The 20,826-nt window shown below is 43.8% G+C and overlaps 2 protein-coding genes across 5 annotated transcripts in view; one reads left to right on the top strand and one right to left on the bottom strand.

Annotated features, from left to right (window-relative positions):
* Positions 1-4,746: 4,746 nt before the first annotated feature.
* On the top strand, positions 4,747-12,428 carry RPL22 (ribosomal protein L22). The gene is made up of 4 exons (XM_070759027.1): positions 4,747-4,852; positions 7,616-7,720; positions 10,318-10,442; positions 12,216-12,428. Exons 1-4 carry the CDS (start codon positions 4,793-4,795, stop codon positions 12,358-12,360), a joined length of 435 nt encoding a protein of 144 aa, XP_070615128.1. The 5' UTR covers positions 4,747-4,792; the 3' UTR covers positions 12,361-12,428.
* Positions 12,429-15,888: 3,460 nt separating this feature from the next.
* The window catches only part of KCNAB2 (potassium voltage-gated channel subfamily A regulatory beta subunit 2), a 55,185-nt gene continuing 50,247 nt past the window's right edge, over positions 15,889-20,826 (bottom strand). For all 4 annotated transcript variants that reach the window (XM_070759022.1, XM_070759023.1, XM_070759024.1 and 1 more), the window contains 2 exons: positions 18,655-18,743; positions 15,889-17,602 (listed from right to left, as the gene is read on the bottom strand). In XM_070759022.1, coding sequence (XP_070615123.1) covers positions 17,513-17,602; positions 18,655-18,743 — 179 coding nt within the window. In that variant the 3' untranslated portion in view covers positions 15,889-17,512. The remainder of the gene's footprint in view (positions 17,603-18,654; positions 18,744-20,826) is intronic.

Genomic DNA, 20,826 nt, shown 5'->3' with positions numbered 1-20,826 from the left:
GGAATTGGGGAGAGGGAGGGGAGAGAGGAAGAAAGAAAAGGAAGGACAAAGGAAGGAAAGAGGAAAGGAAGGAGAAAAGAAAGGGAGAGGGAAGAGGAGGAAGGAAAAAGAAAGAAGAATGGAAGAGAAGAAGAAAGGAAGGAAAGAAGGAAGGAAGGAAGAAAAAAAGCAGAGAGGAATTGGGGAGAGGGAGGGGAGAGAGGAAGAAAGAAAAGGAAGGACAAAGGAAGGAAAGAGGAAAGGAAGGAGAAAGAAAGGGAGAGGGAAGGAGGAAGGAAGGAAAAAGAAAGAAGAATGGAAGGAAAGAAGAAAGGAAGGAAGAAGGAAGGAAGGAAGAAAAAAAGCAGAGAGGAATTGGGGAGAGGGAGGGGAGAGAGGAAGAAAGGAAGGACAAAAGAAGGACAAAGGAAGGAGAAAGAAAGGAGAGGGATGAAGGAAAGGAGAAAGGAAAGGGAGAGGGATGGAGGGAGGAGAGGAAAAGGAAAGAAGAATGGAAGTAAAGAAGGAAGGAGAAAGGGAGATGGAGGAAGGAAGGAAAATAAAGAATGGAAGGAAAGAAGGAAGGAAGAAGGAAGGGAGAGGGAGGAAGGGAGGAAAAAGAAAGAAGGAAGGAAGGAAAGAAAGAAAGAAAGAAGGAATGAGCAGAGAGGGGATCAATTTTTTAAAAACAGAAAATTAGAATCGTGGGGCTAGATGGGAACTCAAGAGGTCTTCTAATCCAAGGTAGGAAGTTTATTGGATGGATTTGGCAGCCAGGAGAAGTTTTGAGAAGTCTCTTCAGCTGATAAAATCCAGTTTTGTAAAACTAAATGAGAATAAAGCGAGAAGGAGGGAAAGGGAAAGAAATAAAACAAGAAAAGGAAATGAAATGAAAGTATAAATGAAGGAATAAAACAAGGAAATGGAGTAATATAAAACGAAACGAGGAAATGAAATGAAGTTAAAATAATAATAATGAAATGAGAGGGAATAGAATCCAAAGAGTCCAAGGCCTGGGTGCGATTCAGACTGCTTTCCGCCACCCGTTTTGCAGATTTATGGATCCAAAGCAGCAAGCTGAGTTTGTCCTGGGATCAAATCTGTGGTGATCTCCGGATTAACCTGATTTTTACATTTTGGATCCCACAGCTGGGTAGGAGGGAGGGAAGGGCGCTCTGCAGAGGACCCATCCTCCGTGTGACAAGGAGAAGGAACAAAACGAAAACCCCTTGGCCTCTTGTCTAAAATTTCTACATTAGTTATTTTTATTATTTTATGGTTTTATCTTAAATTTAAATTTTTATCCCCTACTTGTCCACATATCATATCTCATTATCTGTCATCTATCCTATCTCTCTTTCTCTATCCATCTATGTCTGCCAGTCTGTCTCCTATCTAACTGTCTTTCTATTGTCCCTCCATCCCTATTTCTCTTTTCTCTATCCATCCATCCATCCACCCACCCATCCTATATCTATTCCTATCATCACTAACTCTCTCTCTCCCCCTTCTCTACCTACTTATCTACCTACCTACCCATCTATCTGCCTCTCTTTGTATAGTCCATCCATTCTATTTCTCTCTCTTCTCTATGTATTATCTATCCATCCATTCATCCACTTACCTTTCTCTTATTTCCCTCCCCCCCCACATATATAGGTATGTAGGTATGTAGATCATGGTGTATTCGGGTCATATATATGGATGTATGTATGTGTATGCATGTGTAACATACTTTTGCTGATCATTCAACAGAAAAAAAAAGTATGTATGTATAGGAATAGGTATGATACATATGTATACTGTATATATTTATTTATATTGGAATAAACATTTATACATACAGTACATACATACATACCTATCTATTATCTCTCTCTCTCTCTCTCTCTCACACACACACACATATCTATCTATTATCTATCTGTCTATCTATCATCTCTTTATTATCTATCTATCTATCTATCTATCTATCTATCTATCTATCTATCTATCATCTCTCTATTTATCCATCTGTATAAACTGAAAGATTTATTATTATTATTATTATTATTATTATTTATTGGATTTGTATGCCGCCCCTCTCCGCAGATATATATCCTTTTAGTTTATGTGTGCATATATGTCTGTCTCCCTGCATATAAGTCCAAATAATAACAACAACAACAACAATAATAATAATAATTTGACTTGTATGCCGCCCAATCCCAAAGGACTCAGACTAAAGACTAATAGTAATAACAACAACAAATATATACCCACACATACATACACAAAGTAAAATATATAAACAATATATTTGTCTGTCTGTCTCAGTATGGCCTATATCCTTTTAGGATACACACACACACATACATAGACACACAAAGATTTTAAAAAATCTAATAAATCCAATAGTTAGATTGAACCCAATTTTTTAAAAAATATAAATAAATTCAATTCAACCCCAAATTTAAAAAATAAACCCTTAAAAGACGTTTATGATGCTTCTAAGTCCCAGAGAGGCCCATCGCCAGCCCAGGATAACCGCCCAGAGCCTTTTGCCCATGCCCAGAGGCACCCTCTCCCTCCCCCGCCCGTCAGGAGGCGCTCTGCACATGCTCAGAGGCCCGGCGGGTACCTGCTGATCTGGATGGCGGCGGGGGTGGGGGCGATCTCGCCCGCCTCGGGGGCCCGGCACGGCTGCATGAGGAGGGAGGCGGCGGCCGAGGCGACCTGACAGGAGTGAGGCGAGCGCAGCGAGGCGAGATCGACCGGCCGGCCGGCGACCTGACAGGAGGGCGGGCTGAGGGGCCGGGTCTTCTCCCCGCCTAAGTCCCTCCCCCGCCGCGCACGCCCCCTCCCCATTGGTCCGCTCGGCTCTCCCCCTCTTCTAGCCACGTGACCCCCCAACAGCTCCGCCGCTACGTCACTCCCGGCCGCATGGGCCCCCTGCTTGCGTCGGAGCGTCCGGCACCGAGTGGAGGGAGGGCAGAGCGACCCCGGGTGGGCGACCACCGAGAGGACCCTGCGGGGCTAGAGCGTCCCAGTTAGTCAGTCCCTGGGACAATCACTGTTCCAAAAAAACCAAAGGGAACAATTACACAACACAATATAACTCCGACTCCGAGTAAATCAAACTTCTGTGAAATCCAACGGTCCATCAGTGTTTAGCAACACCAACACTGACTGACAATCAGTTTCACATACTGTTATGCACATTCAATTTTGTACAGAAAAAAGTATTCAGTGAAAATATTTCATTCATTCAGATCTATCTAGGATGTGTTCTTTGAGTGTTCCCTTTATCTTTTGAGCAGTACACTACTGCAGTGTTTTTCAACCTGTGCCGCGAGACATGGTCAGGTATGCCGCGAAGCTCAGCAAGAGAGAGATAGAAAGAGAGAGAAAGAAAGAAAGAGAGAAAGCAAGAGAGAGAAAGAGAAAGCAAGATAGAGATAGAAAGAGATAGAAAGAAAGCAAAAGAGAGAGAGAAAGCAAGAGAGAGAGAGAGAAAGCAAGAGAGAGAAAGAGAGAGAGAGAAAGAAAGAGAGAGAGAGAGAAAGCAAGAGAGAAAGAGAAAGAGAGAGAAAGAAAGGAAGAGAGGAAGAAAGAAAGGCAGGGAAGGAGGGAGAGATAGAAAGAGAGCAAAAAGGAGAGGAAGGAAGGAAGAGAGAAAGAAAGAGGGATGGAGAGAGGGAAAGGAAGGAAGGGAGAGAAAGAGGGAGAGAAATAGATCGAAACGGAGGAAAAGAGAGAGAGAGATAAATTTTTTGTCCAAACTTTTTTTAGCCCCCCACTCCCCCCCCTGCTCAATGTGCCCCATGATTTTGTATATGTAAAAAATGTGCCGCAGCTCAAAAAAGGTTGAAAATCACTGCACTACTGTATATATATTTTTTGCAGAGGCGTGAATGCACCAAATGTGCTTTTGAAAAGATTATTTATTTATTAATAATTAATGTGTTTATTAATATTTATGGTGATTAGATTAATGTTAATAATATTAAATTTATAATGAAAGGGGTTTTCATTATATTAATATTTTATTTGGGAATTATATATATTTCCTTTTGCAAAAATGAGTTACATATATATATTTCTATATAATGAGAGGGATGGCATACAAATCCAATAAATAAATAAATAAATAAATAAATGAATGAATATTAAGTTTCCTTTTGTAAAGGTGCGTTTCTATGTATTTATTTTATATGTATTTTTGCTGATAAGTGAAACTGGAAGGGATTTGAACCTGGGTGGAAGGCAGAAAATTAACACTTGTGCTACAGGCCTGCCTCCAGTTCTACCCTCTTTGGGAATACCAGGGTCATTCTGACAGAAAACCAACCATATGGTTCTTCCCTGGTAGAACTGGAGGAAGGCTTGTTTGAACATTATATATTTATATATAATAATGGTATATATTATATTTGAACAGTATATTGTATTATATTTGAACATTATATATGCCTCCTTTTGCAAAAACCAAGAGAGCAGAAAGTGGCCTAATTGGCATAAAAGTCCAATTAATAAATAAATAAACTCCCAGATAAGCGGAATGGTCCCTTTATTCCACTTTTTAATAGAGCTTTCTAGCTGACCACTTTAAAAAACAAACAAACTACAACTCCCGGCGTGCTCTTCTCTAATCGAGCCAATCCGCAGAAGCGAAGCGTTTGACCGATCGATGCCCTCGGCGCTCGGCAAGGAAGAATCCGAGCGGCGCCTCTGCCTTTAACGCACGTGCCTCGAATGGGCGTGGCCACCTGGGACGGACGGAAGCGAGCGCGCCGGGCGGGCGGAAGTGAGCGGGCGGGGCCCGGGCCTACGCATGCGCTCCTGCCTCCCTGCCTTTCTTCACCCCGTCGTTGCTGCCGCCATGGCGCCCGCGGTGAGTCTCCGAGCGTGCCGGCCGGGGAAGCGGCGGGGAAGGGCCAGAGGAGGGGAGAGGATCCCCGGGGAGGCCTGGTGGGGGCTGTCGGAAGAAGCGGACAGGGTCCGGAGGGGGTCTCGCTCCCCCTCACGAGGAGGCCTCAGCGCCCCCTCCCCCTCTGGCCCCGCCCACCTCAGGTTGCCCCCCCGGGAGGTGGGGGGAGGGGGAGGCCTGATGAGCACGTGGGGGGGAGGAAGGGGGGAGGCGGCCAGGCGAGGGGGTTGGAATGGGGGGGCTTGAGCTCCCTCCCCCCTTCCTCTTTCTGATCCTGCCTATCCCTCCATCTCTCCAACATCTGTCAATCAAATCTGTCCATCCATCCTCTTATCATCTGTGTATCTGTCTATCACCTGTCAATCTAATGCAGAGGTCTTCAAACTTGGCAACATTAAAACTTGTGGACTGGCTGGAGAATTCTGGGAGTTGAAGTCCATAAGTCTTAAAGTTGCCAAGTTTGGGGGGGCCCTGATCTAATGTATCCATCCGTTCATGTCTCCTTCTATCCACCCAAATCCATCTCTCTCATCTAATACTTGCCTTCCCAGCCTCTCTCTCTCCAACCCTCCCTCGCTGTCTCAATCTCATGAACATCTGTCCATTTCAATCCTTTCTCTCTCTCATCTATCTACCTATTCCTCTATCCATCCTCTCTGTCTCAGTCTCATGTCTGTCTGTCCGTCCATCTTATCTCTCTCATCTGTCTCAATCTCATATCTATCCCTCCAGCCATCTCAATCTTCTCTCTCTCTCTCATCTGTCAGTATCTGTCTGTCTGTCTCTCTCTATATATATATCTTTACAGTTAGATGTGTTTGACTTCTTTTTAATTGTTTTTTGTATTTTATATTGTTGTAAGCCGCCCTGAGTCCTTCGAGATTGGGCAGCATAGAAGTCGAATTAAACAAACAAACAAATCTATACCTATCCATCCATCCATCCTGTCTATCTACCATGTCTGTCTTTCTGTCTGTCTGTCTATCTATCCCTATCTATCTATCTATCTATCTATCTATCTATCTATCTATCTTATACCTACCTACCTACCTATTTATCTATCTTCTCTTTTATCATCTATCTTATCTCTCTCTTGTTCTCTAATCTACGTATCTATCTAATCCAGAGGGCACACGAGGCATTGCCCTATGTCAGATCCAGTGTGTAAAAGTGCACCAACCAGCCGATTTTCAGCCTTGGGGAAGGCTATTTCACCTTCCTGAAGCCTCTGGAGTGCAGAAAAGAGCACCACAGGCAAACCGGAAGTCTCTTTTTCTGAACTTCCAGTTTGCTTGTTTGGCTGTTTTTTCACTGTCCCAGGCTTCAGTGCGGCCTGTGTGCATGGTCGGAGACTGGGGGAGGTCATGTGCAGGGGCAACACGGGGGGGGGGGAATGGGTGCGGGTACATGTGTGCATGCATGCACACTAGTGCGTGCACCCAACCTTTTGGCACACAAACCAAAAAAGTTTTGCCATCACTGATCTAATCTATGGGTCATTCTTTGTCAAGTGGACCAGATGAAATTGAAGCCTTACTTTAAAAGAAACCATCACAAAAACAACATATATGATAACACCCCCCCCCATCTTTCTAATGAAATAAAAATGCCGATGATTGAAGGTGAGAAAACAGAGAGCGGTAGAAAAAAACTTGCTCTATTTAATGAAGACGATTGAAGGTAATGAACCAGAGCTCTCTGTTTTCATGCCTTCAATCATCTTCATTTTTGTTTCATTAGAAAGAGGGTGGGTTTTTTTCCCTATCATATATGTGTTTTTTTTAATGGTTTATTTTCAAATAAGGCTACAAAAATCAGTCAAGTGGACACTTGGTCCCATTGACAAAGAATGACCCCTATCTAATGAGAGAACCAACCTGGAATTAAAGAGGAATTTCCTAACAGTTTGAACAACTGATTCAGTGTAACGTCTTTCCTCTAGAACTAGTGGGTCTTCGCATCACTGGAGGTCTTCAAGAAGAGACTGGATAGTCCTTTGTCTGATTTGGTCCATAGGGTCTCTTGCTTGAGCAGAGGGTTGGACTAGAACAGTGTTTCCCAACCTTGGCAACTTGAAGACATCTGGACTTCAACTCCCAGAATTCCCCAGCCAGCATTCGCTGGCTGGGGAATTCTGGGAGTTGAAGTCCAAATATCTACAAGTTGCCAAGGTTGGGAAACACTGGACTAGAAGACCTCTAAGGTCTCTTCCAACTGTTTATCATTCTTCTGAAATATTTTATTTCGCACAATAGCAGCGGGGGCACTCCTTCCGTGGGAGAGCAATGAACAAAGGTTTAAAATAGAAAATCATACTGATATTTGAAAAATCAACGAGACTCAGCCTTTGGTTGTAGTTTTGAACATGTCTCTTGTGATTTAACGAGCTAATTCAATCCACCTCTCCCTATGAAGGCTCTTGGGATTTAATTGTGGGTGGAGAAAGTTTGATCCCTCCTTTTTGCTCTTCCTCAACACCTGAATCAAATCATATTTTTTTGAGATATAAGAGCCTCCATGGAATGATTATAAGAAGAAAAAATGTATATGATTGATTATGAGCCTTGATGTTTTGTTTGAAGATATGTATTGTTTTTATTTTAATGTTGGAGAAAAATAAAATAAAAAGTTCATACCGGAAATCATTTTTTTCCTCTTAATTTCTTGTCACCCCCTCCTCCTGCCTCCTCCTCTCCCCGCCCGATAAATCTGTTGCCCCTCCCGTAGAAGAAGCTTGCAACGAAAGGCAGCAAAAAAAAGAAACAAGTCTTGAAGTTCACTTTGGATTGTACACATCCGGTAGAAGATGGAATTATGGACGCTGCCAACTTTGTAAGTTGCAAACACCTGCGTGAGAGGTTTTATCACGTGGACGGCATTAACGTTGCTTTTGCCCCCGGGGCAGGATTGAAACGTTGCCTCCAAATTGAGAATAAAATGCAGGCAGTCTTTGATTTAGGACCAGTTTTCTGTTGCTGAGCCAGATTGTTGTTAAGTGAGTCTCTTTACGACCTTTCTGGTCTCAGTTGTTAAGCAGCTGCTAAGCTGGTAAAACGGTTGTTAAGAGAATCTGGCTTCCCCATTAGCTTTGATGGTTAGAAAGTTGCAAGATCACGTCATAAATATGAGTCAATTGACAGGCCTCTGAATTTTAATCATGTGACCATGGGAATGCAGCAACAGTTAAGTGTGAAAAAAAGGTCTTTTTTCATGCCTTTTTAACTTTTGTCACTGAATTTGTCAAGTGCAGAAGTTGGTGAGAAATCGACAGCTTGTCACACTATAGAAGGCCTGGTGTTTATGGGAACTTGGGTGATTTTCCGCAGATGTAGCGATAAAGCATTCTTTCGAGGGGTTCAAGGCCATCCTAGGCCCACCCACCTGGGCGGAAGCGGAAGGAGGGCTGGCCACGATGGCATAATTTGAGTGGGCAACATGACAAATTTGTGGGTAGGTGGAAGGGACAAGGCATGTGAACTTTCAAGTGGGTGGGAAACTCAGATCCAGGTTCCAGGATTGGCTCCGGCAATAAATGGGAATTTTGAGGAGTACTTTCACTCGGACTCTGGTTTAGCTTGGATGCTACTTGGAACCTTGACAGAATTATTCCTGTAATATCCTGAAGGCATGCACAGGCACAAGGCAATTTATTTATTCTAATTTTTTTTTATGCCACCCTTCTTAGACTCAGGGCGGCTTACAACATGTCAGCAATAGCACCCTTTAACAGAGCCAGCAATTGTTTTCAGCTCCTCTCACTGTTTACTCGAGTGTTATTCAGGTTAATCAAGACCGGTTGGACGTCTTTGTGACGTCAAAGCTCCGCCCATGGAATTCCCTATTGGGATTCCCCACCTCCTTTCTAGCCTCCAGATTGGCCAAAAACGCCACCGCCGATCGCAAAAATGGCGCTCCGCCAAGCGGCGGTGCCCGGCTGTAACCTTCTGAAACAGCCGGGCACTTCTCGGCAGCCTCCGGAGCCTGAAAAGCCCCCGGGCCGTTTCAGAAGGTGACAGCCGGGTGACGGCGCCCAGCGGAGCGCCATTTTGCTTCCCCCCCCCTTTTTGCACGGATTAATCGCTTTTACATTGTTTCCTATGGGAAACAATGTTTCGTCTTACGAACGTTTCGCCTTACAAACCTACTTCCGGAACCAATCAGGTTCATAAGACGAGGTATTACTGTATTATGATTGTTTACTATTCTGTATATGAGATCAGTTTCGGTGTATTTTGGAAAATTTATTATGCCGAGACTTGAAGAATTAAATGACTTGGAATAACAGAGATAAAATAATGGAGACTAATACGAGAAGCGTAACAATAGTTCAAGAAAATTATACAAATGAGTACTGTTTCCTATGGGGCAATTAGGTTCAGGAGGGAAGTGTTTTTAATAGGAAAGTGACCCCAAGAACAAGGGGGCATAATCTAAGGTTAGTTGGGGAAAAGATCAGAAGCAACGGGAGAAAATGTTATTTAACTGAAAGAGTAGTAGATGCTTGGAACAAATTTCCAGCAGACGTGGTTGGTCAATCCACAGGAACTGAATTCAAACATGCCTGGGATAAACATAGATCCAGCCTAAGATAAAACACAGGAAATAGTATAAGGGCAGACTAGATGGACCAGGAGGTCTTTTTTTGCTGTCAATCTTCTATGTTTCTATTTGGTTACGACAAAACGGGATTAAAAAAAGAATGATAAATAAGGTCAAGAAAAGTGAAGAAACAATATGGCTTAAAATTAAAAAGCAAGAGAAAGAATAACTATTTTGGTAAATTAAGCTAATAGCTGTTAATTTGAGGGATTTTTTAAAAAAAATTAATTGGTAGAAATTGCAGAGGACAAAATTAGATTTATATCTTTTTTTCTTTTCTTTTTTTTCCCTTTTAGAAGCAATACTATTTCAGTAAAATATAGCTGGAATAAAACGTCCAATATAAAGAATTTACAAATGATTCATTAAAATGTATAATTATGTATGTTATTGTAATAATGTAATATCTGGAGGTATATGGATTTACATATGGATTGATGAAAAAAAACACTATTTGCCAAAGGGAAAAAAAGTTGAGAGATCTCATTGAGGTTTGATTGTTTGATTGATTGTGTGCTTGTTTTTTACATATATTGGGGTTGCTTTTATGAATTTTTTAACCTAAAACTGTATTATAGATTGCTAAATATTAGATTTGTTACTATGTACTGTTTTTGCCATTGTTGTGAGCCGCCCCGAGTCTGCGGAGAGGGGCGGCATATAAATCCAATAAATCTAATCTAATCTAACCACAGAGCCCTGGCTAGGACTCCACCGGTTGGAGATTCTGGGAGACCGGAGGGGTGGGGGGAAAAAAATCAGAAAAATAATTGGTGGGCGGCATCTAGTAACCCCCCCCCCCTTTTTTTTTCTTCTGAATTATTCCCAAGGAACAATTCTTGCAAGAACGGATTAAAGTCAATGGCAAAGCCGGGAACCTCGGCGGAGGAGCGGTGACAATTGAGAGGAGTAAAAGTAAAATCACGGTGACCTCCGAAGTCCCGTTTTCCAAGAGGTAAGCGGGCAGCTGTTGACCCCGGGGTCTCCTGCTGATGCCTGGCCCCCCTCGGACCTTCTGTGTCCGGGACCGAATAAATGAAGCTAGGCCCAAGTTTCATAAATGGGTGTTTTTGGAGCTTTGTGATAACACCGGTAACAATGTTGAGTTTGGCCCCCCATTTACGACATCCCTTGCCACCGTTGTTAAGTGAATCCCTGTTAAGTTAGTAACAAGGTTGTTAAGTGAATCTGGTTTCTTCATCGATTTTCCTTGTTTAAAGGTTGCAAAAGGGGATCACACAACCCTGGGATATTGTGGCCATCATAAATAGCAATAGCCTTTAGACTTCTATACCGCTTCCTAGTGCTTTTCCAGCCCTCTCCAAGCGGTTGACAGAATCAGCCTCTTGCCCTCAACAATCTGGGTCCTCATTTGACCCACCTCGGAAGGCTGGAAGGCCGAGTCAACCTGGAGTTGGTGGTGAGATTTGAACCTCTGAACTTACAGCTAGCAGCTGAAGTAGCCTGCAGTGGTGCACTCTAACCACTGTGCTACCCTCGCTCTAAATACGAGTCAGTTGCCGAGGGTCTGAATTTTGATCACTTGACCCAGGTGGTCGTAAGTGCATAAATTCAAAAGATGACAAAAGAAAGAATAAATAAAAACAAATAAATTCAAAAGAGAACCCCCTCCCTTCTAAATTCAAAAGAAAACCAAAAACTGAAGAAATACATAAGTTCAAAAGAAAACAAAATGGTTAGGAAGTAAATTAAAAGGAGAAGCAATCCCTCAAATGAATTCAAAAGAAAACAAGACTCAAATCCGAAAGAAAATAAACTCAGGTTCAGAAATGACAAAAATCTCTCCGTGCAAAAGATAAACAAAAATATAAAGAAATTCAAGAGAACAAAAAAAATGTAAAAAATGCATGAATTCAAAAGAAAAGACTGAAATATAAAAGAAAATACAGTGATCCCTCTATTATCGCGAGGGTTCCGTTCCAAGACCCCTCGCGATAATCGATTTTTCACGATGTAGGGTTGCGGAAGTAAAAACACCATCTGCGCATGCGCACCCTTTTTTCTATGGCCGCGCATGCGTAGATGGTGGAGTTTGCGTTCCCCGCCGCCCACGCAAAGGGGAAACCTGATTCGGCTCCTCGCTGCTGCTGCGCTACCGAGCAGATCAGCTGCTGGGCGGCCGAAGGAACCTTCCCTGGGTCTTCCCGGCCGCCCACGCAAAGGGGAAACCCCGGCTCCTCGCTGATGCCCGCCGCTCGCCCGCCCGCCAGCAAGAGGGGGAAGACCCAGGGAAGGTTCCTTCGGCCGCCCAGCAGCTGATCTGCTCAGCGCAGCAGCAGCGAGCAGACGAAGGTCGGGGTTTCCCAGCCGCCCACGCAAAGGGGAAACCCCGGCTCCTCGCTGATGCCCCCGCTTGCCCGCCCGCCGCCCGCCAGCAAGAGGGGGAGAGATAGAGAAAGAGACAGAAGGAAAGAAAGAGATGAGAGAGGGAGGAAGAGAGTGTGAGAGAGGAAGAAGCAAGATAGAGAAAGAGAAAGAAAGATGAGAAAGGAAGAGAGTGACGTCATCGGGTGGAAAAATCGCGATGTAGCGTTTCACGAAGATCGAGATCGCGAAACTCAAACTCAGAATTGACAAAAAATTAAAAACCCCAAAAACCCTCCACATGCAAGAGAACAAAAAAACTGAAAATCACCCTAGACTTCCGTGGACAGCTGGGTTTTTTTTCTAGTCTTGAGTTTTGATGTCTTTTTTTTTTCTCCTCCAGGTATCTCAAGTACCTGACCAAGAAATACCTGAAGAAGAACAACCTGCGCGACTGGCTGCGCGTGGTGGCCAATAGCAAGGAGAGCTACGAGTTGCGGTATTTCCAGATCAACCAGGATGAGGAAGAAGAGGAAGAGGAAGATTAAACAGCCAAGCGATCTGGAGCCGTTTTGTACATCCGTTTTTCCAGGAATAAAATTGTGGTAGAAATTGCTCTGATTTGTTTTTTTTGGTGGTGTTTGAATGGCCTCAGCAAGGACACAAGATGTATGTCCAGGTGGATTCCTCCTTCGGGTGGTTTCATCTGCTCCTTGCAACTTTTTATTTCCCCCCCCCCTCAATGTACGCATTAGGATGTGGAGAGGGGAGGACGCAGGCGGATGTAGTGGGGATGTGGAGGTAGTGTGCCTGTTCCTGGAGCTAAGGCAAGAGGCTGGCTCCTTTTGGGGTCCCCCTAAAGGAGAGACCCTCTCCGTTTTGCAGAGCTGCCCAAAGGGAGACCAGTGTGTGTGTGTCTTGTACAAAGATGTTTTCTGTCCTGCCGGCTGAGGTAGATTGCCTCTGCATGGGGAGGCTCCATTGAGGCAGGGGGCTCCTCTTTTAAAGGGGAGACCCTTTCTAAAAGAGGGAGGGAGCGAGCGGAAAGCTGGGTTCTAAAATTTTGTTTTTAGAGTTCCCAAAGGTAGCCTGCCTCTGGCTGGGGAGGCACTCTCAAGCTGCTGGAGCTGCCCTCCTGGGAACATCCTTGGATTAGGAGCATTTTTAAGACCCCTCCCCACCTTTTTTTCTCCCAAAGAAAGTCTTGTCCTATATGTTGCAATACCCACAGCAGCAACCGGGGGCAGTATTCCTATGTTGCAGTACCCATAACCACCACGAGGATCAGTATTTCTATGTTGCAGTACCCACAAAGGGCCACCAGGGACAGTGTTCCTATGTAGCCGTAACAACCACTGTGGGCAGTATTTCTATGTTGCAGTACCCACAAAGGGCCACCAGGGGCAGTGTTCCTATGTAGCCGTAACAACCACTGTGGGCAGTATTTCTATGTTGTAGTACCCATAATAGCCACCATGGGCAGTATTTCTATGCTGCAGTACCCATAACGGCCATCACGGTCAGCATGCAACCAAAGACCTCAAATAAGTTTGAGAACAAATAATATCCCAACTGTTCACTTTTATTTGCTGCAATGGCTAAACATGTCCATCAGAGGGCAACATTTTTTTTACAGCTGAAATACCCCAAATTAGCCACCGGAGGGCAGCATACAGTGCCCTTTTATGGGCTGCACCAGTCCCAGACAATCCCCCACTTCTTTAATTCGACTTCTATGCCGCCCAATCCTAACCACAATATGGAACTGATTCCCCATTTCTTCCAAAAGGTTTCCTCCCCATCGGATTTCCTAGTGGTGCCCCATCCAAGCCGTTTCTTAACACCCAAGAACCACCCCACTACCCCCCAACCCCCCCATCCCGAAAAGACGACTGCCGTAACACCATTTGTTCAAATAAGGCCTGATTTTTATTTTTTTTTAAGCCATTTGTTTGTTCATTCCATAAATACAATAGTTGTTCTGGTCTTTTTTTAGTGTGTGTTTTAAAAACAACCCAGATTCTTTTGTTAACAAGCAGGATGGAGACGCCCAGGTGGTTGCGCAATTAAGCTCGGGAATAATTGCAATCCTATACGCCGTGTTTATTAAGAGAGACCCGTGCTTTGTCGTCTTTTTTGGGGTGCGGCGTGATGACACGCAACAGATTTTTTTGGGAGAGAAAAAACAGGATTTTTATTTACACAAAAAGGCCTGGTTTACTCAGAGGTTTCTCTCCACTTCGTTCTTGTTGGCCAACACAAGTAACACAGCCGAGGGGGGGAGAGAGGAGAACCCCTAGATATGTCACACATATTGTCCCACTTTTAAAAAGAAATTCTCTGGGTCTTCCAGGATTGGGAAGACGGACAGAAAACGAACTTGATGAGATGCCAGAAGGGCCTTTGGATTGACGGGCGGGCGAGGTCTCCCCTTGGAATGAAACTCAACCCTTTTTCCCACTTGGACAGGTCGTTTTTGAGTTTGGGGGGGGGGTCTTAAAATGGGAAGAAGGGGGGGGCAAGGTTGGAATGACAGTCCAACTTGCAAGTTTCATTGAATGACCTTTCGACATTAAAAACGGCGGCTGAACAATTAACTTAAGGACCATTTTTCCACACTTAACGACCGGATCCCGAAGGATTAAAATTTGGACGCTTGGCAAGTGACTCATATTTACGATGGTTGTGTAATACGCATATGACGGTAAAATGGTTAAAATCCCCATTGAAATGCTTGCTTTTATATAATGCTGCTCAATTTAGTCATTGTGCTCATAAGACCCTATTTATCTATCTATCTATCTATCTATCTATCTATCTATCTATCTATCTATCTATCTATCTATCTAATCCACCCATCTATCTTATCTGAAGAGGCAATATAGCCATCACGATGTCCAGAATGTTTAAAAAATTATTTCAAACTACTAAAAATTACTAAGCTTTCGTCAGCCACCACTGACATCCTCCGAGTATTAAAATCCCCATTGAAGAAATGCTTGCTTTTATTTAAAAGAATGTTTATTAATTTTTTCCAAAATTTTAAAAGAAAACATTTCAATAATTTAATACAGATTTATACCCGATACTTTATATGTTACATTTCTCATATCACCTCTTTATAGATCCATATATTATGTTACATATTTCTATATTCCTTTTGATACATTGTCTCACATTTTATTCCGGCCTTTACTTCTGTTATCCATCCAATCCTATTGATTTTTCCAAATTTCATAATACAGTGATCCCCCGATTATCGCGAGGGTTCCGTTCCAAGACCCCTCGCGATAATCGATATTTCGGGATGTAGTGGTGCGGAAGTAAAAACACCATCTGTGCATGCGCGCCCCTTTTTCCATGGCCGCACATGCGCAGATGGTGGAGTTTGCGTGTGGGCGGCGGGGAAGACCGCCCAACAGCTGACGGGGAAACCGTCAGGCAGCGGGGAAACCCCATGTTCGGCTCCTTGCTGCTGCCGCGCTGCAGAGCAGATCAGCTGTTGGGCGGCCGAGGCAAAGGGGAAACCCCAAGATCGCTTGCCGCTTGCCCGTTCGCCCGCCCGCCCGCCTGCCGCTTGCCCGTTCGCCCGCCCGCCCACCGCTCGAAAGCAAGAGGGGGAGAGATAGAGAAAGAGAGAAGGAAAGAAAGAGATGAGAGAGGGAGGAAGAGAGTGTGAGAGGAAGAAGCAAGATAAAGAGAGAGAGAAAGAAAGATGAGAAAGGAAGGGAGTGACGTCATCGGGTGGAAAAATCGCGATATAGCGATTAGCAATGATCGAGATCGCGAAACTCGGGGGATCACTGTACTCTGAATTATTAATTCCCTTAATCCCCATGGTCATTCTATCCATTTCTGCACATCTATCCATTTTTTCTATAGTGTTATTTTCTGGCGGGGATGGTTTTTCCAGAATTGTGCATAGGATATCTGTGCTGCTGTAATTATGTGGATAATTAAATATTGTATTTTGGAGGGGTATTTTTTCATTTTTTCCCTAGGAGCATGCATTCCAGAGTAAATTCTATATCTGTTTTGGTTATCTCCAACAGCCGCTTATGAATTTTTTTCCCAGATTTTGTTTTTTTACTTTTGAGCATGTCCACCATATGGGAAAGAAGGAGCCTATTTCTTTCAAGAGAAATTCATTGTGCGTGTAATGGGCCCAATGGCTAAATTGAGCAGCATTATAGAAAAGCAAACATTTCAATGGGGATTTTAATACTCTGATGATATCAGTAGGGACTGACAAAAGCTTAGTAATTTTTAGTAATTTCAAATAAATTTTAAACTTTTTGGAGATTGCTCCTTCATTTATAACTCTACCTGGAACTCGCATTTTTAAGGCAATTCTGAAGCCTTATTGGAAAGAAAAGTCATATTTTAAAAGCCGTTTTCACCCCCAAATCTTACATTTAAGGTTAGATATGATATAGTTTGAGTCAAGCTCAATTAAGGAGGAGGGATTTTCAGGGTTGGGGGGAGAAAGAGAGACCCACACAGGTGCGTTCAATCCGGCCTTTTAAAACGGGATAGAACTCTGCCCCCAAATTTCAGATTTCCAAATTCTTGCATTTCGTTTAAGGCACGAACGAGGACATCGACAGCTAACGCTAGGAGATTTGCATCCTTTCCCCGAAACTCTTTTTAAGAGGGGGGGGAGGGTCATAAGGTAGACAATGAGGGGTCCACCCATGCCGAGCCCCCTTCTTCTCAAGATTGCAAGGGGGAGAATGCAAATTCCAGCAAAAACAGCGGTGCAATTCTCCAAATTTGCAAGGATAATTTTTTACAGAAATAATTCTCCAAAAAAAGAGAGAGAACCCACTGATTTGGGGTTCTACGACCTTGACTGAATGCCACCTTGAAACAAAGCGAAATATTTTCTGGGGGAAAATAACCCAGACCGAAAAATCTTTGGGGTGTGGGGGACGGAGCAATTTTTATCATAAACTGCGGGTCGTATTTCTCCGCGTGGTCCAGAAACGATCCATGAAATTCTTAATTCTCATTTTTAAAAATCTTGTTTTCTTTTTTCAAACTTGAAAAATAAAATAAATAAACCAGGTTAAGGGACGAGCGATGGTTTGGGAAAGGAATGCATGCATTAGTTCCCCGTAAGCAGTTTCTAAGAATAATCTCAGCTTAGTCCATGCCTGCATATTATATAAAAATAGTGCCAGCTCTTATTAGAGGGAAGGGTGGGAGTGAGTTAAGGGCCAGATTAATGTTTAAAAATACTGACACTTGGGCCTACGAGTTATTATTATTATTATTATTATTATTATTTTGGAACAGGGGAAAAAAATTACCAAAAAAATCCCAACATATCAAAACTTGGTTGAAAATTTTGCAAAAATCCAAAGAGGAAATGTCGGATTTTTCACCTGATTTCCACCCCAAAAATTGCTGTTTCTTGCATTCACGGAGGGAGGGGTGGGGAAAAGAGGAGAAAAAATTAAAAAGCAAAAAAAAATATATATATCTGGCCATGTTGGTGGGTAGTTCTCTCCGGGAACGTCTCCAGGGCGCGGTGCTTAATTTTATTTTTTTTAATTCTCGGATGCAAAACCGCCGTGCTCGCTCGGCTTCTTCGGAATAAGCTTTCAAGCAAGCGAAGAGGAGAGAAAAGAGGCGGGCGTGAGGATCAGTCCCGAGGGGGGGGGGGAGCCCCCCCTCAAATGCGTCCTGCCCCGGTCATTAAGAACGGTAGTCCTTTTTGCTGTAAGGTTTATTGCCTAAGATGCTATCGATTTCATGGATGATCGAAGAGGAGAGTTTGGGAAGAACCTGTTGGGGAGACAAGAATAAATATTAAAGATTTTGCTAGAGCAATTTTTTTTTTTGGGCAATATCACCTTTTTAAAAATCTCCCATTTGGCAATTCCATCGGGGGGGGGGGCAAATTCCACCCTGAAATTGATTTAGAGATTGGATTTATATCAAGAGTTTTTTGGGGGGAAATAGTGACCGGTAAAATGGGCATACATTTTAGCCATTCTTAAATTAATATCTATATATCTCTGTCTGTCTATCTATCTCTCATCTATCTGTCTGTCTGTCATTATCTATCTGTCTGTCTATCTATCTATCCCTCTATTATATATCTACCTATTATCTCTCTCTCTCTCATCTATCCCTCTCTATTATCTACCTATTTATCTACCTACCTATCTACCAATTATCTATCTATCTATCTATCTGTCTGTCTGTCTGTCTGTCTACCAACCTACCTACCTATCATCTATCCCTCTATCTCTCTATTATCTATCCATCTATCTGACCACCCACCCGTCCGTCCCTCCATCTATCTCTCTCCACCTACCTCTCCATCCATCCATCTCTCCATCTATCTCCCCATCTATTCATCTCCATCTATCTCTCCCTCCATCCATTCATCACCAAGTCTATCTCTCCGCCCATCCATCCATCCACCTAGCTACCTACCAATCATCTGTCTTTCTGTCTGCCTGCCTGTTGGTCTCTATCTATATATCATTGCCTTTCTGCCTATATCTATCTATCTATCATCCAGCCATCCCTCTATCTTCTGTCTCTATGTATCACCGTCTTCTTTCTGTATATCATACCTATCTGTCTGTCTGTCTTTTCTATCTCTCCTCTCTCCTCTCTCCTACTGTCTCTTTCTCCTATCTATCTCTTCTCTATCTATCTATCATCCATCCATCCATGTATAAAACATCACCTACCAATACTTTAGTTTGGGGGAAAAACTCTCAAGAAACACACAGTGGGCCTTTTGGTGTCAATATCTGGAAATTGCTGCTTATAATTTCCAACCCCCTCCCTGCCTTAAAGGACCCTCCCCACCGTCTTCTCACCTGTATTGCTCCAATATTCTCCATCAACTGATCGGCGTTGGAAGCTCCTAGTAAGACGGAGCTGACACTCTCGTTCCGTAAACACCACGCTGGTGAAAAACGCACAACCATTAAGAGAAGAGCAGCAGGGTTCCCCTCACCCATGCGTGATACACGTTCCCGACTCTAGGGGGCAGTGCTCATCTCCATTTCAACGCTGAAGAGCCAGCGCTGTCCAAAGGCGTCTCCGGGGTCAAGTGGGTGGCATGACTCAACGCCAAAGGTGCACGGAACTCTGCTACCTTCCCACCAAAGTGGCCCCTACTTTTCCACTTGCATTTTTACATACAGTGGCGCCTCTACCTACGAACGCCTCTACTTACGAACTTTCCTAGATAAGAACCGGGTGTTCAAGATTTTTCTGCCTCTTCTCAAGAACCATTTTCCACTTACAAACCTGACCCTCCGAAACTATAACCGGAAAAGGTGGGGAGAAGACTCCCTGGGGCCTCTCTAGGAATCTCCTGGGAGGAAACAGGGCCGGAAAAGGCAGGGAGAAGCCTCCGTGGGGCCTCTCTAGGAATCTCCTGGGAGGAAACAGGGCCGGAAAAGGCAGGGAGAAGGCTCCGTGGGGCCTCTCTAGGAATCTCCTGGGAGGAAACAGGGCCGGAAAAGGCAGGGAGAAGGCTCCGTGGGGCCTCTCTAGGAATCTCCTGGGAGGAAACAGGTCCGGAAAAGGCGGGGAGAAGGCTCCGTGGGGCCTCTCTAGGAATCTCCTGGGAGGAAACAGGGCCGGAAAAGGCGGGGAGAAGCCTCCGTGGGGCCTCTCTAGGAATCTCCTGGGAGGAAACAGGGCCGGAAAAGGCGGGGAGAAGCCTCCGTGGGGCCTCTCTAGGAATCTCCTGGGAGGAAACAGGGCCGTAAAAGGCGGGTAGAAGCCTCCGTGGGATCTCTCTAGGAATCTCCTGGGAGGAAACAGGGCCGGAAAAGGCGAGAAGAAGCCTCCGTGAGGCCTCTCTAGGAATCTCCTGAGAAGAAACAGGGCCTCTACCCCCCCTGCGGTTTCCCCAATTGCACGCCTTATTTGCTTTTACATTGATTCCTATGGGAAAAATTGCTACTCCTTACAAACGTTTCTACTTAAGAACCCGGTCACGGAACGAGTTAAGTTCGTAAGTGGAGGTACCACTGTATTTTCTAACAGCTAGGTTGGCAGAAGCTGGGACAAGTCGTGGGAACTCACTTTGTTACAGAGCGCTACGGATTCGAACCGCTGAACCGCCGATCTTTCAATCAAGAAGCTCAGCATCTTAACCACTGAGCCACCCACGTTCACAGTAGCAGGATATCAAGCGGCAACATCTGATTTATTTTGCTTAGGGGTGACATCTGACCCCCCCCCCCCAATTTTTTAAAAAAATGTATTAAATGGGAAAATTAAATGGGAAAGGATCACAAGTCCAGTCCTTGAGTTACGGCAACAATGGAGCCCAATGTCACTAAGCAAGATAGTTGAGTTCTGTCCCATTTTACGACGTTGTTAGCCACCGTTGTTAAGAGAATCACAGCCGTTGTTGAGTTAGTCAATCTGCTTTCACGTTAACTTTGCTCGTCAGGTCGAAAAAAGGGGATCACACAACCCGGGGACGTTCCAACTGTCATAAATAAGGAGTCCATAGCCCAGCCATCTGAATTTTGATCATGTGACTGTGGGAATACGGCAATGGTTGTTAAGCGAGTGCCGGGGGTAAGTCACTTTTTCTAGTGCTGTTGTGACTAAATGGATGGTTATAAATCAAGGACTTCCTCAAAGGTTAAACAGAAGGAACAAAGCAGGACTTTTAACATAACATAGTATGTCTTGCTAGGTGAATGGGAATGAATGATTTTAAATGTTTAATAAATGTTAATGTTTTTAGTTATATTAATTGAATTTTTTAGTTATGTATATTGTGTCCTCGGAGGGAGCGGCATACAAATCCAATTAATGAATAAATAATAATAAACAAATAACAATTACGAACACGTAATCTGCAGGGTTGCATAGATTATTATTATTATTTATTAGATTTGTATGCGGCCCCTCTCCGAAGACTCGGAGCGGCTCACAACACAACAATAACACAACACATTACAAATCTAATAATAAAATGTAAAAATCAATTAAAAAACATTAATAAACATAACCAGTGT

This window comes from Erythrolamprus reginae, chromosome 8, assembly GCF_031021105.1.
Source record: "Erythrolamprus reginae isolate rEryReg1 chromosome 8, rEryReg1.hap1, whole genome shotgun sequence".
Classification (NCBI taxonomy): domain Eukaryota; kingdom Metazoa; phylum Chordata; class Lepidosauria; order Squamata; family Dipsadidae; genus Erythrolamprus; species Erythrolamprus reginae.
The sequence above is the reverse complement of the archived record's forward strand: the minus strand, read 5'-3'. Positions and strand labels throughout refer to the sequence as shown.

Coding starts and splice junctions, on each gene's coding strand:
- RPL22 (XM_070759027.1), top strand. CDS start 4,793: ATGCGCTCCTGCCTCCCTGCCTTTCTTCACCCCGTCGTTGCTGCCGCC. Junction 4,853..7,615: donor CTGCCGCCATGGCGCCCGCG/GTGAGTCTCCGA, acceptor CCCCTCCCGTAG/AAGAAGCTTGCAACGAAAGG. Junction 10,443..12,215: donor GAAGTCCCGTTTTCCAAGAG/GTAAGCGGGCAG, acceptor TTTCTCCTCCAG/GTATCTCAAGTACCTGACCA.